This window comes from Molossus molossus, unplaced genomic scaffold (genome assembly GCF_014108415.1).
Source record: "Molossus molossus isolate mMolMol1 unplaced genomic scaffold, mMolMol1.p scaffold_m16_p_6, whole genome shotgun sequence".
Taxonomy (NCBI): Eukaryota; Metazoa; Chordata; class Mammalia; order Chiroptera; family Molossidae; genus Molossus; species Molossus molossus.
Genome location: NW_023425399.1, coordinates 33,500,720 through 33,521,122, shown reverse-complemented (window position 1 = coordinate 33,521,122; position 20,403 = coordinate 33,500,720). Strand labels below are relative to the sequence as shown.

At 39.9% G+C, this 20,403-nt stretch overlaps 1 protein-coding gene across 1 annotated transcript in view; it reads right to left on the bottom strand.

The window, feature by feature from the left end:
• The window catches only part of LOC118618460 (SLX4 interacting protein), a 100,523-nt gene that overhangs the window by 58,505 nt on the left and 21,615 nt on the right, over positions 1–20,403 (bottom strand). The window contains exons 3-5 of the mRNA XM_036244725.1: positions 20,172–20,220; positions 16,138–16,258; positions 5,707–5,797 (exon numbers count right to left, since the gene is read on the bottom strand). Of these exons, the coding sequence (XP_036100618.1) occupies positions 5,707–5,797 (91 nt within the window). The 5' untranslated portion in view covers positions 16,138–16,258; positions 20,172–20,220. The remainder of the gene's footprint in view (positions 1–5,706; positions 5,798–16,137; positions 16,259–20,171; positions 20,221–20,403) is intronic.

The following is a 20,403-nucleotide window of genomic DNA, read 5'->3' as shown; positions in this document are numbered from 1 at the left end:
TGGGATATGTAATCAGTTGATCACACTGGCAAACACTAAGAATCTACATGGAAGCAATGTTTCTCATCATCTTACTAGATTCAGCAAATGCACCTATGAGCATTTGATGTGTGATTTTCATAATTTTCCAATAGACGGCCTCCAAGCCCTACAGTTACATAATTAATTTTTTAAATTATATTTTTGTTACAGATGTTTCTCCTTTTTCCCTCCATTGACACCCTCCTCCCAATCCCACCCCTGCCCCCAGCATTGTTGTCTATGTCAATGGTTACGCATATAAGTTCTTTGATTTATCTCTCCCCTCCCCACGCCTCCCTCTTCTGAGGTCTATCAGTCTGTACCTTACCTCTATGTCTCTAGGTCTATTTTGTTCATCAATTGTTTTGTTCATTACACTCCACAAATAAGTGATACCATGTGATATTTGTCTTTCTCTGATTGGCTTGTTTTGCTTGGGATAATACTCTCCAGGTCCCTCCATGTTCTCTCAAAGGATAAGAGATCTTTCTTTCTTTCTTACAGCTGCATAGTACTCCATTGTGTATATGTACCACTGCTTTTTAATCCACTCATCTACTGATGGACACTTGGGTTGTTTCCAGATCTTAGCGATTGTAAATAGTGCTGCTATGAACATAGGGGTACACATATTCTTTCTGATTTGGTGTTTCAGACTATTTTGGGTATATTCCTAGAAGGGGGATCACTGGGTCAAATGGCAGATCAATTTTTAATTTTTTGAGGTAACACCATATTGTTTTCCATAGTGGCTGCACCAGTCTGCATTCCCACCAGCAGTGTACTAGAGTCCCCGTTTCTCCACACCCTGTTTCTCCACACCCTCGCCAGCACTTGTTTGATGATTTGTTGATGGCAGTCATTCACACAGGTGTGAGGTGATACCTCATAGTTGTTTTTATTTGCATCTCTCTGATGATTACATTATTAAATTTCACTGGTGTCTTTTAGCCCATTAGAATACCACATTACTACTCCATATAGGCCTCTAAGTTCAGCCTAATTTTAATTTTTCTGCATAGGTAGAGAATAAAAGATATAATAAGCTAGAAATGAGGAGAAAAAAAAATGTATGAAAAGCCTCCTCATAAGAGGACTACTTATAAACTCTGTACATTGTTGTTATTAAGAAGTTAGTATTTTACTAAACTTAGGATAAACTTATATAATGCAAAAATCTTAATCTTCCAAAAGTTTGCATTACCTTGAAAGGAAACCCAGAAGCTGTTTTATTTTTAAATCTATCTTATGAAGAAAGATTTGCTAAGTGATTCAAAAATGTTTTCTATTTAAGAGAAACCTTTATAAGTCACTCTTGTAAATAATGAGAATTTCTTTTCCCCCAAGGGAATAATTTCTACTTCAGTGTTTCTAAGAATACACAGGGTTAAAACCGTGTAAAATAGATTTTCTCACAGTTGGGGGAGAGGAAAACACCACAAATAGGAAACCAGACAGCTAGGGGGTCAAAACACTACACTTCCAGGTCAGACTTCTGGTTGCAATTAAGTAACATTCCTTCAAATATTTGCAGGGAAATCATATTTTTGGTGTCTCCTTTCAGGCCTTGTGATTGTTATTTTCTTTAGTAGCAACTTACATTTGTGGGTATATCTACATTATATCTGTACACATAGACACACACACAAGCATACACATTTATGTGTGTATACACACCAATCTCTGACTCAGGACCTGCAATTTGATCTTAACCTCAAAGTTAAAACTAGCATCTCTTCTAGGAATTCATTTTTTGTGTTTGAGATTATGTGATGCTAGTTTGATTTTTGCTTAATGCAGACATGGATAATTTTCTCAAGAACATTTCACAAAATAGGTTAAGCCACGTTTCCCATTAAATAAATAGTTCATGATCACAAAGCTCAAATAAATTTGAAACTGACTGGAGTTTAGGCTCTAAGTAATAACAGCAACTGTGGTAGAACAACAAATATAAACAAGCTCCACAATTAAGTGTACCTGAGCAATTATTAAATATGCCTTGTCTCAACTCCCTGGGAAGAGCCCAGGGGTTCACAATGCTTCACAAACAACCACCTCACTCAGAAATCTGTGGCAAATTCATTTAAGAACAATATAAATGTCTGCTGTACCAAAGGGAACAAAGACTCCCTGCCTAGTTTATAAAAGTCATAGTGAATATAAAATTATTTTGATTATAAACAGTTAGAAGTAGCAAACTGAATATAGTAACTTCAAAAAATATAATTTTAGATTCTCCACTTTTATTCTAAGTAATTAGAATAATTAGGGTGCCATGTCAGGGAATTTGAAAATTAAAGCTCTCTGGTTTTTAATCATCATTTGGGTTGTAGCCTTCAAAATTCCCAAGATATTTAGTTAGCGAATCTCAGTCCCAAAGCGTTAAACTAATGTGTTCTCTCTCCTATACTAGGGCCTCTTCACTCATCCTCTATACCCTTCAAAATTAAAGGTTCTTACAGATACTTAATCTGTTAGATAACTACTATCTATCTTCTCTCTCAAGTTATTAATATTAGCAATGTGAAACTCATTTACCACAAATTTTAAAATATTGGCATTGTGATCGGACAGGCTGGCCATAGGAAAATAATTTAAAGGGAACAGACAAGCTAGCTGGTAAATGCTATTACAGGCACTTCGTAGACATCGGAGGGCTATTGCTCTTACGTAACAAACACAGACCTCCTGAGAAACAAATAGTGCATGCCAAGGTAAATAGTTTCCACTACACCTTGTCATCCCACACATTAAAAAATTATATGCAACACCTCTGAGAAAAGGCCACAGCTTTATGAGTACTACGCATGGAGAAGAAAGCTTTCCTCACTGTTATCTGTCAAGCACAGGAGAAGTTGCCACTTCTTAAAACTTTATCTGGGACATGCCAAAGAAGTACAGTCCTGTAGACGTCCCACTCTCTCTTTGTGCCTCCTATCCCTCACTCGCCCCCCCCCCAAACACACACACACACACACACACACACACACACACACACACAATGTGGTAGCCAAACCATTCTGATAATATTAAAACCAGTGCCCACGGGGACACATTACCAAAATGCTGGGATAAACCACGATAGTCACTGGGTGAACTGGGAGAACTATAGGCCCCCTACCCAGGTATTACCATTTGAAATATTGTGTCAAAACAAATAGATGACCAACAGAATGGTTTTACCTCATCCCTGTGATCAATTTAATAGACAGGTGACTCTCTCCCATTAAATTCTCCCACTCCTAGTAGGGCAAAAGTTCGAACCAGTTCTACCTGACCACCAAACAGGATTTGCCTTTGACATATCTAGTAACAAACTGTTAGTTTTCATAAAACGGGTAAATGGGCAGGACTCTCAGACAAATAGGACAACTCCTAAAAGAAAAAAAAAAAGTCTTGCAACTACCATTTTAATCATAAAGGTCTTTCTAGAATACAAGAAATTTGGGTTCTAGAAATTTGGTAAAGTTATCTGGAACTTTCCATTTACAGACTGTGCAGAAATTTGGAAGCAGAGTCTGGATGTAAAAGTGATCAAGCCCAAGCAGACTTGAAAGTAACTCTAGGGTTACATCGCCATAAAAGCCCCCCCAGCACTGGCAGTGCATCTGAAACTAAGCAATGGCAGTGCAGATTTTGTTTATGAGGGACAATCTTTGTCTTTCTTATGTGTGGGGCAGGGTTTAAGGAAGAAGGGCAGAGTGGGAGAGAAAGCAGATTACTCAGGCCAGTAGAATTAATCTAATAAGATTTATACTAACATTGAAAAGGTCTTCTAGGTGGTTCAAATAGACAACCTCCTGGTGTGGTGAAAAGAATCCTAATTTTTTTTTGAAGTTTTGTACACCAGGGTGTGTTTGTGTGTGTGTGTGTGTGTGTGTGTGTGTGTTTGAATTTCTTGTAAAATTAAAAGGTAAATAAAAAAATCAGTCATTGCAGTTCTGGCAATGCCCATAACAGGTGACTATAACAAGTGGGAACATTACCCTTAAAAGTTTAGGTATTTTCTTTTCATTTATTGGAAGAACTGGTTAGCCAAGACACCCCAGTTTTTGAGAATGCAAAGCACCTTGTGTTGTCACTGCTACATTAACACGCTTTTTATAAATAGAATAAAACTTTAAGTTTTACAAATTGCCCATTCTGGAAAAATAATCTTTGCTGAAACTGGCACATTCACCAGAGGGCTTATAGGCACTTGCTTTCATTATTGCCCTTTTAAGCTTCTCATGTGTGGATGAAAGGCTAGAAATGTTTTGATTGAGTACTTTATGGGAAGAAATGTAAATAATAACCAAAGCTATTGAAACACATGTGTAAAGAGGAAACACATGTTTCCACTGTGCCCTAGGACAGGTCTAGTGAAATCCATTTCTATGTGCAAAGAGCTTGAATAGAAAAAATAATATCTAAATATTAAGAACAGTCACTAGAACATCAGATAATTGAAAATATGTTGTGCTGTTTTGCTGTTTATAAAACCACATGAGTGCCTAGCCCTTCCTCTTTCAGCTGTACATGAGTGACTCTGAAAGTTTGAAGTCCCTACATCACTGCGCCTGTGACTGGAGTGTGGTTCCATTCCTACCACTGACAAGCAAGACAACAGGGACAAATGCCAGCACTCCGCGGGAATGGCTGACACACATCACAAGTGACTGCTGAAGTTAGTAGTATTTGTCAAGGGCCTGTGTTTTGTCAGGGTTACCAGTTGTTGGACGTACAGTAACGTTTACTGTTGTAAATGTGAAGAAAAGGAGGTTACTGTGAATGGGTAGAGATGGAGTTTCAGAACAAGTTTTCACTGTCCTCTCTGAAAATTCCTGATGGTTTATATGGAGGCAGGGCTGGGCTCCAAAGGAAAAGTGTTTCACTTCCAAAATTTATTTTAAATAGGAAAAGGCCCTGTTTTCAATGGGCTGGGAAAATAAATACAAACCAAAACAAACAGTATATATACAAATTTTCACCCACGGGGACACCAAGAAGGGCTCACAACCAGGCCTGTGTCTGAAGAGCAGAGAGAAAGCTTTCTTTGGCAGGTACCAGGCACTGGGCGTGGGGGAAGGAGGAGATATTTCTCAGACACAGGGAAGAATAGGAAGAACTTGCTTGCTTTGGCAATTCTCATCTTTTTCTTCTCTTGTTATGTGAACACCCACTGATTTCCTAACATGGTGGTAATGTGCCCCACCGCAGAACGCTGCGTGGGTGTCGATGAAGAGAGAGGAAGCCTGGTAATTCAGCCCTGAACGTTCACAGAAGATACCTTGGATGCCACAAAGGAACGAGCAGACAGCTACACACTTTGGCTGGAGATTTAAGCTAAGATTTTAGAGGAGAGTTCAGCTTAGAAGAAAAGCCAAAAAAAAAAAAAAAAAAAAACCCATTGCAAACAGAAACCACAGTACCCAGGAAAATTTAATTTATTTTATGGCATTTTCCAAAGGACTGGGTTTCTTAGATGTTAACTGTAAGAAAAGGTTATAGAGAATAGGATAATAGGCAGTAAAAAAATTTTTTTACTGCTCCACAAGTACAAAAATGTAGTGTACTCCTAGTATCTAGACACTGCATTAAAATAAGTGTTTGGAGCTAGAAGATGAGCTCTGTTTGGAGTCCATTTTCCCCTTTCCAATTGTGATCAGAATATAGAAGATATAAAATGTAAAGCAAAGATACCCATATGGTAGTTCAAGCAGGACAGTGCTCCTGGCTTCCCCATGGTTAATTTGAAGTCAGTTTTGTTTTCATGATTAGAGGAAATTTTCATCTAAAAAAAAAAAAAATACACACACACCATTTTCCTTAATAGGGATAATGAAGAAGGGAAGACAAGACAAATCAGACAGACATGTTTTCTTACTGCCTCTGATGCCTACTAGTTATGCGACCCTGAGCAAGTTGCTGGAACTCTGAATCTGGCATCCTCTTCAGAACAGGGTTAAGAATGCTGGCTGGAAAGGGCTGCCCTGAAGATCCACCATGGCTCTGTGGGAGACCCAGAACCTAGCAGGCTGAAGGTCAGTAACAGGTAAGTGGTAGGGGTGGTAATGCTCAAGGACACCTGGGGTGGGATAGGGCTGCAAGGAAGAGATGTTTGGCCCTAACTGCAGAAAAGTCAGAAGATAGTGCAGCTAATCTTACAGTGGGGTAGGATGTGGTTTTTGACTTTCTGTAACCAAACTAGAAAAACCATTTAATAATTTGTAACTCACAGACCACTTTCGTCTCTGCCTTTTGTTGAAGGGAAAAGAGATGTTGCAATGAAAGCATGCCCCAAAGCCTTAGCAAAGAAACACATGACCAGTGACTAGAAATTACCATTCATTCCTTTACTTCTTCCAATGCGTGTGCTCCTCCTGAGTGACCGATTCTTCCCTGGGTACGGAACAGGACAAGCCCCTTATCCTCTGGGAGTCAGGGGACAATGAGGGCTACTATTGTCTAAGGTGCACCAGGCAAATGGGAAAGGAAGGACCAGCTTCCTAGAAAGACCATGCATGGAATCAGATAAGGCTCTCAGGGTAAGTAACAACTAAGCACACACCTGCACGATGATAAGGAGCTGGCCCAGTGGAGTAAGGAGAAGGGAGTTTCAGGGAGAGGAAGTAGCATGTGCAAAGGCCCAGAGGTGAGATATCATGTGATAAGCAGATAAATGACCACAGGAGCTCTCTTTAGAACAGGGTTGCCTGACCAAAGCCATCTGGAATCAATAGATCTCCTCCCCATAGGAAAGAGAGGCTCCTCAGCTTTCCACAGGTCCAGCTGCAGAGCTGCCAGTCTCTGGGTACTAGGCAGCTGGCTTGCCCAGCATTCTCATTCTCCTGAACAGCCAGACGGCTCTGTGCCTGAACTTGAGACTAAAATGTTTGCCACCATCCTAACAACCTCATTTTCATGCTTGCTCAATAAAAAAGGTTGATCAGCCCTGGCCAGTTTGGCTCAGCAGTTAGAGTGTTGGCCCATGGACCAAAGAGTCGCGGGTTTGATTCTGGTCAAGAGCACGTACCTCGGTTGCGGTTCAGTACCAGGCTCTCTTCGGGGTTGTGTGGGAGGCAGCCAATCAATGTGTCTCATGTCAATGTTTCCCTCTCTCTCTCTCCTCCCCCTCTCCCCCACTCTATATGAAGATAATTGGAAACATATCCTCAGGTGAGGATTAAAAAAATAGTTGATCAGTGGAAGAACTGGGTCCTTCTGCTGGAATGCAGCTACAAGGTAGCTAAAGGATGCTAGGAGAGACGATCTGTATGCATGCTGATCTATGTAAGATGTCAATCTGTGCCAAGTGATTGCCCTGTGTTCCAAGGGACCCTCTGCATAATGACGGAAGCCCAATGTAGGCAGAACACTGCTACCAGGACTGTTTCTGAGTAGACAGCCACGTTGGGAGTGAGGGATACTCCTCAGGGAGTGAGAACTAGTTGCTGGAAAGGCTGATGATTAGGACAGGCAGGTTGTCTGTAGACCACCAAAGCCCAAGAGTGGATGGGTCACCTGGTAATGGGGGTGCCCAAAATTTGCAGTCAACTAAAGCCCTTGGCTGAGCAAGACACTTGGTCCACTAGAAAGCCATGACCCAGTGGAAGCCTTGATAGAAACCAGGTCAGTGGCCTGACTCAGACATTTTTGACTTATTGGTTAACTGATCATATCCATTAACTCAAAATAAGATGGAGAACACTTAGATCCTACTTAACCTATATATCATGGGTTGAATTATGTCCCCCAAAACTCATATGTTGAATGACCAGTTTACTAGCAGAGAAAAATCTGTGCCTAATCAATGGCTCTTCCCAATAGATGGTATCAACCAGAAGTGAATGAATGCAATGATATAACCTCACTTGGCATGAAGAAGGGAAATCTGTCCAGGGGGCAGAATGGTAAATAGTATATTTGGGTCCATTTGGGGCATGTAAGGAAAGAGGGCATTAGACACAAATGCACACACACATACACACCCATCATCCATATATATTCATTCATAGGCAGGAACTCAGAAGGAATGATGACATAACATTTGGGGGAAAGTTATATAGAATGAAATATTTGTATCTTATGTAAATGTTCTCCAAAAGGCTCCATTAAAAAGAAGTTCTTATAATGAGCTGGACAAGATGAACTGCCCCATGGATCCTAGACAGTCTCTTTCCCCAGATGCCAATTTGTCTGCTCAAAGGGCTCGTGAGCCATGTGGCCATGGTGACAAGAATGCCTGGACTCCACAACATGGACTTAACCTCATCCAGGCTGAGCTATCCAAGTGCTTAATTTGTCGGCAGCAGCAATTATTGTGAGCCTTTCACCAGCTCTCATATCACAGGGAGATGGACCAGTAGTGGTGGGTCAATTATATTAGACTTCTTTCACCACAGAAAAGGCAATGACTTATCTTCAGGATTTGAATGTGTCCTCTGTGCCTGCCATGTTTCTGAAAGCCATATCATCCATGGACTTACTGAAGGCCTCATTCATCATGACCACCACAGTGCTGCCGACCAAGAAACTTAGTTTACAAAATAAGGCACTGGACTCAAAATCCAATAATCCTACTTAGCTATCTAGCAAGGCTCAAATGTAGTTGGCCTTATACAATGATGAAAAGGTCTACTGAAATTTTAGTTATGATACAAACGGCAAGGCAGGACCTTGTAATACTTGGGGTAAAGATATATTAATGTCTCTGACCAGCGGAACAATGTGTTCCCTTGGCCACATTACATGGTTCCTGGATCCAGGGAATGAAATGGTAATGAAAACGATGACAACCTCACAAAGGCTGGGCCATTGATGGCTCAAGTCCTTCAGGAATGAAGGTCTGGATCACCTTGCCAGGTAAAGAATCCTGATTAGCAGATTTATTGGCTAAGGACAAAGGAAATATGAAATAAATATTAGAGAAGGGGAGATATAAACACCAGCTATTTATTTCATGTGACTAGTTACAGATATTAGAATGGCAGCATCTTCGAATATTATCTTCCTTGCTGTGCCATGTATACTGTCATATGTTAATATAGTTTTTGGCATTCTGTTTCCTTACTATTTTATTCAAAATATATTAATAATAGTTAACTTTATGATTCAGTCAATAAGCTAATAAATACAGGCTGTGAATGAACTAGTGGAAGAAACATCACTCAGAAATCCTGGACTTGGAGGTAGGACTTGGGACTTTGGGTTATCTCTCTTGGAGGAGATGCTGAGCACATTTCCTTACAGTTAGGAAAGCTGTGTAGTTGCCAATAGCTTGTTGTTGTTGTTTTAAAGTTCATGAAAGAGGAAAACTTCAGTGGATATTCGTAACTTGTGGCTACCCACCTCAAAGTTTTGACCACCTTCTCCCTGTGTTTTGGTAACTTTTCCACATTTTATAAGTCCCACTTTCCTAAGGTGAATGACAAACATTTTGCATCCCCCACCTCACCTTCAACTAGGGTACAGCCATGGGATGTGTGCCTTGTAGAAACCTCAGAAGGAGCAGCCAGGGTTACATCTATGTGCCAGGCCGTCAATCTTCCGCAGGCTGGGGGCAGCGGCTAACCCTGGCCCTGAGCATCAGAGACAGCAGCTGGAATGCTGCATGGACCAAAGCTGTCCCCACCTTGTGGCTGAGGCTGTGCTGACGGTGTTGCTTCAGAATGGGGCTGTCTGGCCCTCATAGGTAGATCCTGTGGGCTACCTTTATACCTTTAATCAACTTTAATCAACTTCTCTGAAGGGCCAGACCCATTTTAGTTAGTCTCAAGCAGAAATGAAATTAAATAAAGGATATTAGGCAACTAAGGTTCCCGACCACAAAAGGTTTTAAGCTGGAGACTATCACATTTTTGTTTTCAAAAGGCCACTTTGGCAGCAAAGGTGTGGATGAGTTGGAAGGAAAATCAGGAGGCTGTGGCAGGAATTCAAGACTGTTAAGAAGGGTTTTAACCAAGGGAGTGACAATGGGAAAAAGAGAGAAATTAGGAAGAAAAAGACAAATAACCCATACAAAGGTGAGCAAGGGCTGTAAATATGCAGTTCAGTCAATAAATACATGAAAAAAGAAACATAAATTTACAAAAACAAGATACCTTCTTTTTTAAAGTTTGGCCTGTCAGACCTGCGAAAATTAAAAACACTGGTAACACCCAATATTGGCCAGGCGAAGGGGAAAAACTAATAATGAGGTGGAATTGACAGTGAAATCTTTTAAAAAACTTTCTTACAACATTAATTTTTGCAGAATCTGTTAGAATAACATTTCAGGCGGCCTAGAAATGATGAGGTTACTAGCAAATGTCTAGGCTATGCTGCTTGCTGATTGAGTTTATGAATAGCTGTTGTATTCCTTTATATTATATATCACCAAGGAAATGGCCTCCCAGGCACTTGTGCTACTTTTTAGAAAGAAAACACAGAGCACAGAGAATTACTTTTTTGCGCGTAATCAGCAGTTACCAGCCTAGAGACTCGGCTCACCCAGCATCAGGTGTTAGGTGTCTGTGCCAGGAGGAGGCACGTCACCGTCCCACAGATTTGGAAACGGAAAAGGTGAGAAATGCGTGCAAATGAGAGACAATATCCAATTTACACAAAAACATGAACCACCCACATTCATCCAAACCACCAATACAGTAATGACAGCTCTTTCTAGTTTTAAGGATCATGAGACACGGAGCCGAACACTGAGGAAACAGGAAAGGCCTCATGGTTAGTGGCTTTGAAAAAGACATTTAAGTAAGATAATTGAAGCAGCTAAGAACAGGCAGTTAGTTAGATACATGTCTAGAGGTGTCTTTGGCTCTGAGGAAAGAATAAAAGGATGTATGCAGTTTCCGTTTTCTGCGAAGTGTTAATGAATAATGTAAGATGGCGGTATAGTATTGAGTCTGAGCACTTCATCCCTGTGCGGCCGCAGGGCCTAGAACATGATGAACCTTGGGCATCTGGGCAAACAACCTTCTGGCAGAGGTAGGTGAATAATGCCCTTGACTTTTAGAAATGAGTTACTTTAGTATGAAGCTAACCACTATAACCAAAAGCCAAATTATCTGTTTATGCTCTTCAGTTATGGGGTGGCAAGGAATCCATCTTTACCAATAAAAGGGAGGGTAAACCGCTTATAACTCAATTATGATACAATGTGTCAAATGTTGTAAAAGTGTTAAGTGGAAAGAGTGAAAACTGAAGCAGACTTTGGAAAAGTAATATTTGAGTTAGGTTTTAAAAGTTAAAAAAAAAAAAAAAAAAGGCTTCCAGACAAAGGAGAAACCTATAAATGCAAAGGCACTGAGGTCTAAAGAATGTAGGTTTGCAGAAAAGAGAAAAGGAAGCAGCAGGACAGGTATGTTATGGCAGGCCTTGACCTTACTAGAAAGGGGAAAAATATAACCATGTATGTAATTTTTCACATGAACACACATGTATTAAGTACCTACTGCCAGCCAGGAAACGTGCTCCATGCTGGAGTTATCACAGATAACAGAAGACGCAGAACCTGTCTTTGGGTGGCTTGCACATTTGTGGAGAGATAAGACAATAATCAAATAGTGTGAATAAAAGTTCAGGATGCTTATGGACCTGGAAAAAGGAGACCTGTCGACAGGATATGCTTCCCTGAGGAAGAGACTTTGAGCAGATAGCTGGGAAGGAGGCATAGGGGAAGGGAAAGACAGGGGCAAGAGGCCCCACCATTAGCAGAAAAATGAGGCTCTAGAAGAAAGAAATGAAGTTTGCTATTGTTGGAGGAAGGAAAAGTGGTGCAAGATGAGGCTGGAGAGGCAGCCACCCCAGGAATCTTGGCCTTCATCCTGGGAGCCTTGGGAAAATCCTCAAGGACTGCAGAGGTGCACAAGACTAGACCTATAATTTAAGGGATTACACCAACTGAAGTGTTAACAGTAAGTGGAGCACTGACCACAGATGATGAAAGGAAGCCAGCTAGGGGGCTACGGCAGTTGTCCAGGTATCCAGGTGAGGCAGAAGGATGGACTGGACTGGTTGGTGGCAACACAAAAGGGGATTAGCTAAAATGTGAACATCAAAAGATATGCTCACTTAAAGGTTAACTCTTATCAGAGGTAGGAAGGAGAGGAAAGATGATGCTTTCATACCAAGTTTACTTTCAAAAAGGAATACTTAGCACAACTACTTTCTGAAGAGTGGTTACATGAGCTCATCCTGGCAATCAACTGCACTACTTACCTCACTGCAAGGAAGCCCAGCATGCATCCTGCTGGCAGTCACTGAAACCTCCATGAGGCAAATAAAGGTTTCTGCTTGTTTGGGGTTGTACGGTTAGTAAACCAAGTCCAAGGCAAATGAGAAACTGAGAAAAATCATTGGAACATATATAGCATACAAAGCATTAATATCCTTAAGAAACTCTTGCATGCCAATAAAGATATAAACTTTAAACTAGAAATACTATAAAAATTGAAGTTTGCAAATATATTATCATTGGGATGTTCACTGCACCATGCTTTATCACAATGAAAATTAAATATTAGATGCACCTAAATATCTGACTAATAAATTAGAGAATGAATATTTATACTAGGCGGTCATTAAAAATGGTGATGTGGATCCCAAATGGCCAAAACCATCTTGAAAAACAATAACTAAGTCAGAAGACTCATACTTCCTAATTTCAAAACTTACTACAAAGCTATGACAATGAAAATAGTGTGGTGCAGCATAAAGATCAACATATAGACCAATGGAATAGAACAGACAGCCTAGAAATAAACCCTCATGTTTATGATTAAATGATTTTCGATAAGGGTGCCAAGACTATTCAATGTGGGAAAAGACAGGCTTTTCAACAAATTATGCTGAGACAACTGGATATCCACCTATAAAAGAGTGAAATTGGATCCTTACCTTAAACCATATATAAATATTAACTCCAACTAGATCAAAGACCTAAATGTAAAAACTAAATCTATAAAACCCTTAGAAGAAAAAAGTGAAAGAAGCTTCATGATATTGGATTCAACAATGATTTCTTGGCTATGACATCAAAACCATAGGCAACAAAAGAAGAAATAAACAAACTGGCTACATCAAAATTAAAAACATTTGTGTGTCATCCGGCTGGTATGGCTCAGGGGTTGAGCATCGACTCATGCACCAAGAGGTTGCCAGTTTGATTCCCAGTCAGGACACATGCCCAGGTTGTGGGCTCAATCCCCAGTGTGGGGCATGTAGGAGGCGGCCAATCGATGCTTTCTCTCGTGGATGTTTCTATCTCTCTCTCCTCTCATTCCCTCTTTCTGAAAAATCAATAAAGGAAAAACATAAAAACAAAAACGTGTGTCAAAGGACACTACCAAGAGAATGAAAAGGCAATCCACAGAATAAGAGAAATATTTGCAAATCATGTATCTAATAAAAGATTAATATCCAGACTATATAAAGAACTCCTACAACTTAAAAATAAAAACAACCCAATTGAAAAATGGGCAAAGGACATAAACAGGCATTTCTCCAAAGAAGATATACAAATGGCCAAGAAGCACATGAAAAGATGCTCAACATCACTACTTATTAGGAAAATGCAAATCAAAACCACAATGAGATACCACTTCACACCTATTAGGATGGCTGTACTCAAAATAACAGAAAATAAATGTTGGCAAAGTTGTAGAGAAATTGGAACCCTTGTGTACTGTTGGTGAGAATGTAAAATGGTACAGTTGTTGTGGAAAACAACATGGCAGGTCCTCAAAACATTAAACACAGAATTACCAAATGATCCAACAATTCCACTTTTGGGTTAAATATATACCCAAAGCACTGAAAGCAGGGACTTGACCAGATATTTGTACACTAGTGTCTGTTCACAGTAGCATTATTCACAACAGTCAAAGGTGGAAACAACCTAACTACCCAACTACTTCCCTGACAGATGAATACATAAACAAAATGTGATATATATTATTATATACACAGTCATGCAATGCCTAATGGCAGGGATACATTCTGAGAAATGTGTCCTTAGGTGATGCTGTCATCGTGTGTACAACACAGTGTACTTACACAACCCTAGATGGTATAGCCTACAACTATAACTATATGTGCTTTACCTTTACACGACTGGCAGACTGGTTTGTTTACATCAGCATCACTACAAACAAGTGAGTAATGTGTTATACTGAGACGTTAGGATGGCTATGACATCACTAGGCAATAGGAATTTTCAGCTCCATTATAATTTTATGGGACCATCATCATATATGTGGTCCATTGTTGATCAAAATGTCATTATGTGGTGAATGACTGTATATTTATATATTATACACACACACACACACGTTTACTAATGGTTACCAAAAATATATATTAGTAGAATAGTGGCTGCCAGGGACTGGGGAAAGGAGTAATGAGTAATTATTTAATGGGCAAAGAGTTTCAGTTTAGAATGATGAGAAAGTTCTGGAGACGGATGTTGGTGATAGTTGCAGAACACTCTGAACATACTTAATACCACTATAGTATATACTTGAAAATAGTTAAAATGATAAATTTCATGTTATGTATAATTTAGCATAATAAAATAAAGTTTTTTAAAAAGGTGATGTATGTATTTTAAAGTTCTATATTATGTAAGGTGGAAAAATAGGTTATAAAATTGTCTGTATAGTAAGATCACGTTTCTGTTTAAAAACAATCTTCTTGTCCACATGAGCCAAGAAAGGCTTTGCTTTTCATCTTGGGACTAGAAATGTTTCCCTATCTGTGAGGGGCTGGGAAATCGAGCATTTAGCTTTATTCACTGAGTAGGAAAGGAAAGCTAGTTGGCGGACCAAGCCACTGCCCCACCAGGGATGGATGCCTTGAATCCCACTCTGTTCCTTTTCCCTTTGTACCAGTCAGAAGAGGAGACTAGCCACATCTGCTCAGGTACAAAGAGTGCTACAAAGAATGCAAGCTCCACTGACTTTTCTCAAGATTTATACTACTGCTAAGCAAAAAAACCAGAAAGTATCATCCAATACAATATTGCTTGGACTAAAAATTCCATTTATTCAAGGCTTTCAGTTTGGGTAAACTTAATGGCTGCCTACTTATCAGCTTCACCAGGTAAACATGTAAGATCAAGTATGCCTTCAATGGGAGGTACTTAACCCCATTCTTTCCTAAAGAGATGTTTGTAGCAGCATAATCTAGTTCACACTAGTCCAGCACTGTTCTGTGAGATTAACACGGGGTTGACTGTATTTGTACCACAAAGAGTGCTATGAAACACTGACTTAGTAAAAAAATTTAAAACACAACAATGACAGACCGGAAAGAGCAGTGGTCACTGAGTCTGTGTAGCAGGCTCTGCACTAAATACTGGGAGGAGAAGGGAGAATGAAAATGCCAAATATACAAGATAATCTGTCCTCAACAGCAAGATCTTCTGTTTGGGCAAGCCCCTTCATTTTGCGCATCTTCAGCTTCTTCACCTGTAACTCAAAGACATTACCATTCTCAAAGTGTTATTAGGAAATAAGGCAGGATATTTCAACCTCAGTGCCCTTGATGTTCTGGGCCACATAGGCCTTGCTGTGTGTGGGTGTGTGTGGGTGTGTGTACATGCGGGTGTGTGTGCGTGTGTGTGTGTGTGTTTTGGGGGAGGGAGTATGTGCACTGTAGGGTCTTTTGTGGCATCCCTAGCCTCTACTGATGCTTGTAGTTCCCAGGCGACTGCTCCCACCCCAGCATGACAACCAAAACTGTCTACAGACATTACCAAATATCCCCTGGGGCAAAATTCACCCCAGTTGAGAACGTCTGAAATTGAGTGACATACATGAAAACACTTAAAAACAGCACAATGCTCCAAATCAGGTCAGTGTTAATGTAAATCCTTTTATAAGATTACTTCTAAAAATATATCCTTTTAAAAATGTCAAGTTTCCTTAAGAATGTTTTATTTTCTATTTTCATAGATTTTGCCTACCATTAAAAACCCCTCAGGGCTTTGGGTTTAATTTTCTTTACTCAAACAAAGCATCTTCATTAGAACACATTTTTTAAATGTATCACTTTACTAACATGACAGCCAGAGTCAAACATAATTGTCATTTCTAGAAAACAGACATTTTATCCAAAATGAAAGTACTCTGTGCCTACCTTTTAAGGACAAGGGACTGGATCTTGTGAATTCTGTATTTGATGGCCTGCGCTGTTTACGAACTTCCAAGTACTCCTTAACTCTTGAATTAATGGTTTCTTTTAACAGTAAACAGATTTCCTATAGTAAATTAAAAATTAGAGATAACTTTCTAATTTAATGCAATGCCAAAAAAAGTCAACCGTACACATTAAAAAGTCAACAGTGAACATTTCATTTTGTTTGCTTTTTTAATTAGCTATGAATGCTGAAAGGAAAGTTTTATGTGCTCATGGATAACACTGCCGATGCACATTTGCTACTACTAAGGTTTGTTGGCTCACTCCATGATCTGAGAAATTCATTTAATTTCCTTCTGCCTTAGTCTCACATTTCTAAAAGGAAGATAAAAACACCTTGGTGCAGAAATTAGAGTACCAGCCCTGGACGATGTGGCTCAGTTGGTTGGAGTGTCATCCCGAGCACTGGAAGGTTGCAGGTTTGATTCCTGGTCGGGACGAGTAAGGGAGGCAACTGATCAATGTATCTCTCTCACACTGATATTCCTCCTTCCCTCGCTCCCTTTTTATTCTCTCTACCCCTTCCTTCCTCTCTAAAATCAACTTAAAATTTTTTAAAAATTAGAGTGCCAAGGTGATGGAATCGGTGAGGTAAAGACTGTTTTCATATAAACATCAATCAGTTGTATTGTGACAGCGAGAGTGAGTGCGGGCCGGGGAAGTGTCCACTGTGGCCAGGCAGGGACCTGTGGACGAAGGAAAAAGCCAGGAGCCAGGGTGCATTGAGAGGGAACCTCGACACCAACTCAGCCAACGAGGCAGCCCCACGGCTTCATGTGGGCATAACTGCAGGCACAGTTTCCCCAGAACTCCAATTTGTTCAAGAGGAACCAGAAACTTGTATTTTATATACAAATTTCCCGTTTTTAAAATGTGGTTCAAAACACTTAAACTCTAAACACCGCCATCCATTAGTTTCTGGCCTCAGGTTAGCACACCTACTGAAAAAGAGAATAGCAGTGAGTAGTGGGTTGAATAGAGAACTGGAAATCAGTAATCTGATTTTCTTCCATACTCTTGTTGATAATACTGTATATATGCATTTGCTTTTGTGAAAACTGTACTATATTCACGTATTAATGCTGAAAATAATTTAACTTCTCATATTTATTTACAGTAGATTAATGTTTATTAGGTAACAGAAACACATGGTTTTAATTCAATGTCCACATACCATATCACTAGCAAATTTCTGGAGCTGTTTATTGTTTTATGTATCAATGTTATTTATAAAAAGAAAAACAAAACTTTAAAAGTACAACTATGCATTGGGAAGATACTGTCCACATTAGCTATGCTACCAGAAAAGTATAACAATGTAGGAAAAGGAAAACTGCACAGCGATCTAAATTTCTTAGATTAAGAAGTGATGCATAGGGACTGATAATTCTTATTTAATTCCCAAAGATTCTGAAGAAGGCTGAGTTGCCAAAGTCATCTCAAACCTGTTTCACTGGTTCTTGCAATGCCATCTCAGGTTGATCACTTAGAATCTTTATAAATTAAAACAAGAACAAAGTTTTAAGCTGCTTCAAAGGGGAATGAGAACCAAACTTCACTTTTATTGTAAACACATGTACTCCGCAGTCTAGAAAACACTAGATTTAACTCACAAATGTGAGTTTCTAGATAAAATACAAAACTGGTCCCCTCTCTCCTGCTCTCCTTTTGCAGCCCCAAGATGCAGTGCCTTGTGGAATACAGAGATATCCACTTACAGTGGAAGTTTTGGCATTGTTCATACAACAGAGAGGCAGCCTTGCCTCATACTGTTGTTTTAACAATTAAAACATTTTGCTTCACATGCAGGGTTCGGTATGACTGAGCCTGAAAATATGTGAAAGACATACATGGAAATAAGGATTGCTAAAATTTGGCCATAAATGCCCTATAAGGCTAGAACTAAAAATAGCATGACAAAAATAAAGCAAAGGACATGCACATAAACTTTCTCCCTATAGTTATAGGGCTTTCCTTCGATAAATCAGGTTTGACGAACGGAAGGTAGACAATGAGCAATGTAGTCAAGATACCCCAGTAACTGACCACACCACACTTAGCATTCTTTTCTGAACCAAAGCAAAGCACACGAAGACATGTTTCCTGCTAAACTGGAGGGGCAGATGAGAAGACCAAGTTAAAATCAATGAGCAAGAGAGAGATACATATGGAATCTCTAGGCTAACAGGGGCTCATGTTTGCTTTTTCAAGTTTACAAATGGAACAGTTTGAGTTAAACTGTTTGGGTACACAGACTACTTGTGCTAGACTCAAAATAAACATATGTTTAATACATGTAATTAGTTCCTTTTTCTGAAAAGGAACCGTATATTCTTAAGATCTTTACTATATAAAGTGACTGTTAAAATGCAACCAAACTGATTGCTCATGAAATCTCAATCATGAGATGATCCAATGATAAAAAAATGAAAGCATGGAGACACTGAACATAGGCTGGAGTCATACAGTTAGTACTCCTCTTGACTAGCTTTTCTCTTTCCCTCCCTCCTCTCTCCGTCTCTCTCTCTCTCTCTCCCCCTCTTTCTTTCTCTCCCCACCCACACACATAACTATCCCAGAATAATTTTTAACGTCAGCGAATATATTTTAAAGAAACTTAAAGGAACTCCGCGTCTGGAGCAAAGCTTGGCTTGCTGGCATGACCTACCCCTCGCAGCTGCCCCTCAATGAGCTCTGCAGGTCCAGTCGTGCACTGAGCACCTCTGCTAAGTCACGCCCTGCTGCTGGATGCAGGTATTAGGTGGAGCAGCGCAGCTGTGTGTGGCACCCTGGAAAAATCTAGCTTCCTGCTTTGGCTAGGAGGTGATTCACATACTCAGAGCTTTATTTTAAAGCCTTCCAAATACTCTGACTCGGCAAAACTGACTGAATATGAACAGAAAGGTCTAAGGCCAAGGTGGTAAAGTTGGGAGAGGATGGAGGAAAATCTGGATTCTAGAATGCTGTTAATATAAATCAAGTCAGAAGCCTTTTGGGTGAGGTACCCTCAGGTGAATATTAGTCACTTTGGGGAAATGAACTGTTTTGAATCAAATCATGGGGACATGTGTTGGTGAGTCAAAGCTTGGAACTGCATGAAGGTGAGTTGTAGTGGGAGATGCTCGCCTACAAAATATTAAGTCTTGATGAGAACAGTGTACGGTTATTTACCTGAATGATATTTCCCATCATAAAGAATCTTGTGCCTTCCTTCTCCCAGTTCTAGGCTACCAATTATGGTTTTGAAATTATGACAGCACAGTCCTAATAATTTTGTCACCTTTTGATGGAAAGTGTTCTTTTAGGGAGATTTTCCTTTCTAGTGATCTCCAAAATTTGACTAAAAAGTTATCACAGTAAAGGGGGGTGTGTGTGTGATTAGCACTAGTGTCTCTCCATGCACCATCTTTCAATATAACTTACTTTTATTTCTAGCTCTAAGAACCTATTGTGAAAAATGAATATCACAGACACAAAAAGTGTGCAATACTTTGAAAGTTAAGTAAAAGTCACTGATTGCCTTGCCATCTCTATGCCCTAGTGAGCAGGGATCTGACGAAGGAAGCACAGCACGTGAGGAGAGTTGATGCACCTTCTAACCCTCTCCCAAGGCAGCACTTGGGTGGGAGAGCGGATACAGAGCCAGGAATGACTCAGACAGCGTTTGGTGAAACACTTTCATCACAGATGAGGAGACGGAGGCCCAGGGAGGTCGAACATCATGCTACCAAACAGCGATTCGCTTTACTGACTGACCATCCACGTAGTGACTGAGTGTAGTGAGAGAAGGAACTCTGTCAGACGTCTCTGCACTTGTTGTCACAGGCTCAACTAATAAAAGGATGGTAGAAGATAAAAGTGCACAAGACTGGGATTTCACACAGGTGTGAAAGATCAGCCTGTGTTGGCCCCCACACCTGCTCCAGGTGCTTGGTCTGGTCTTTACAACCAGTCAGATTAAAATCCCTGCTTACCTGGAATAATCACTTTAACTTCCTCTTTTAATATACAGTCCCCCTTGCCCTAAAACAAAGAGGTAGGAAATTTCTGGTTTAAATAATAGAGTAGCATATGAAATGTATGAATGTGTCAGTTTCTGAACGAAAATAAAAAGCAGGCATATGTCTGTCATCGGGAAGATAACACCTATTTTTCAAGGGTTAAATATCAATCAATATTTTTTGTCAAGTAATTAAATAAAAGCTT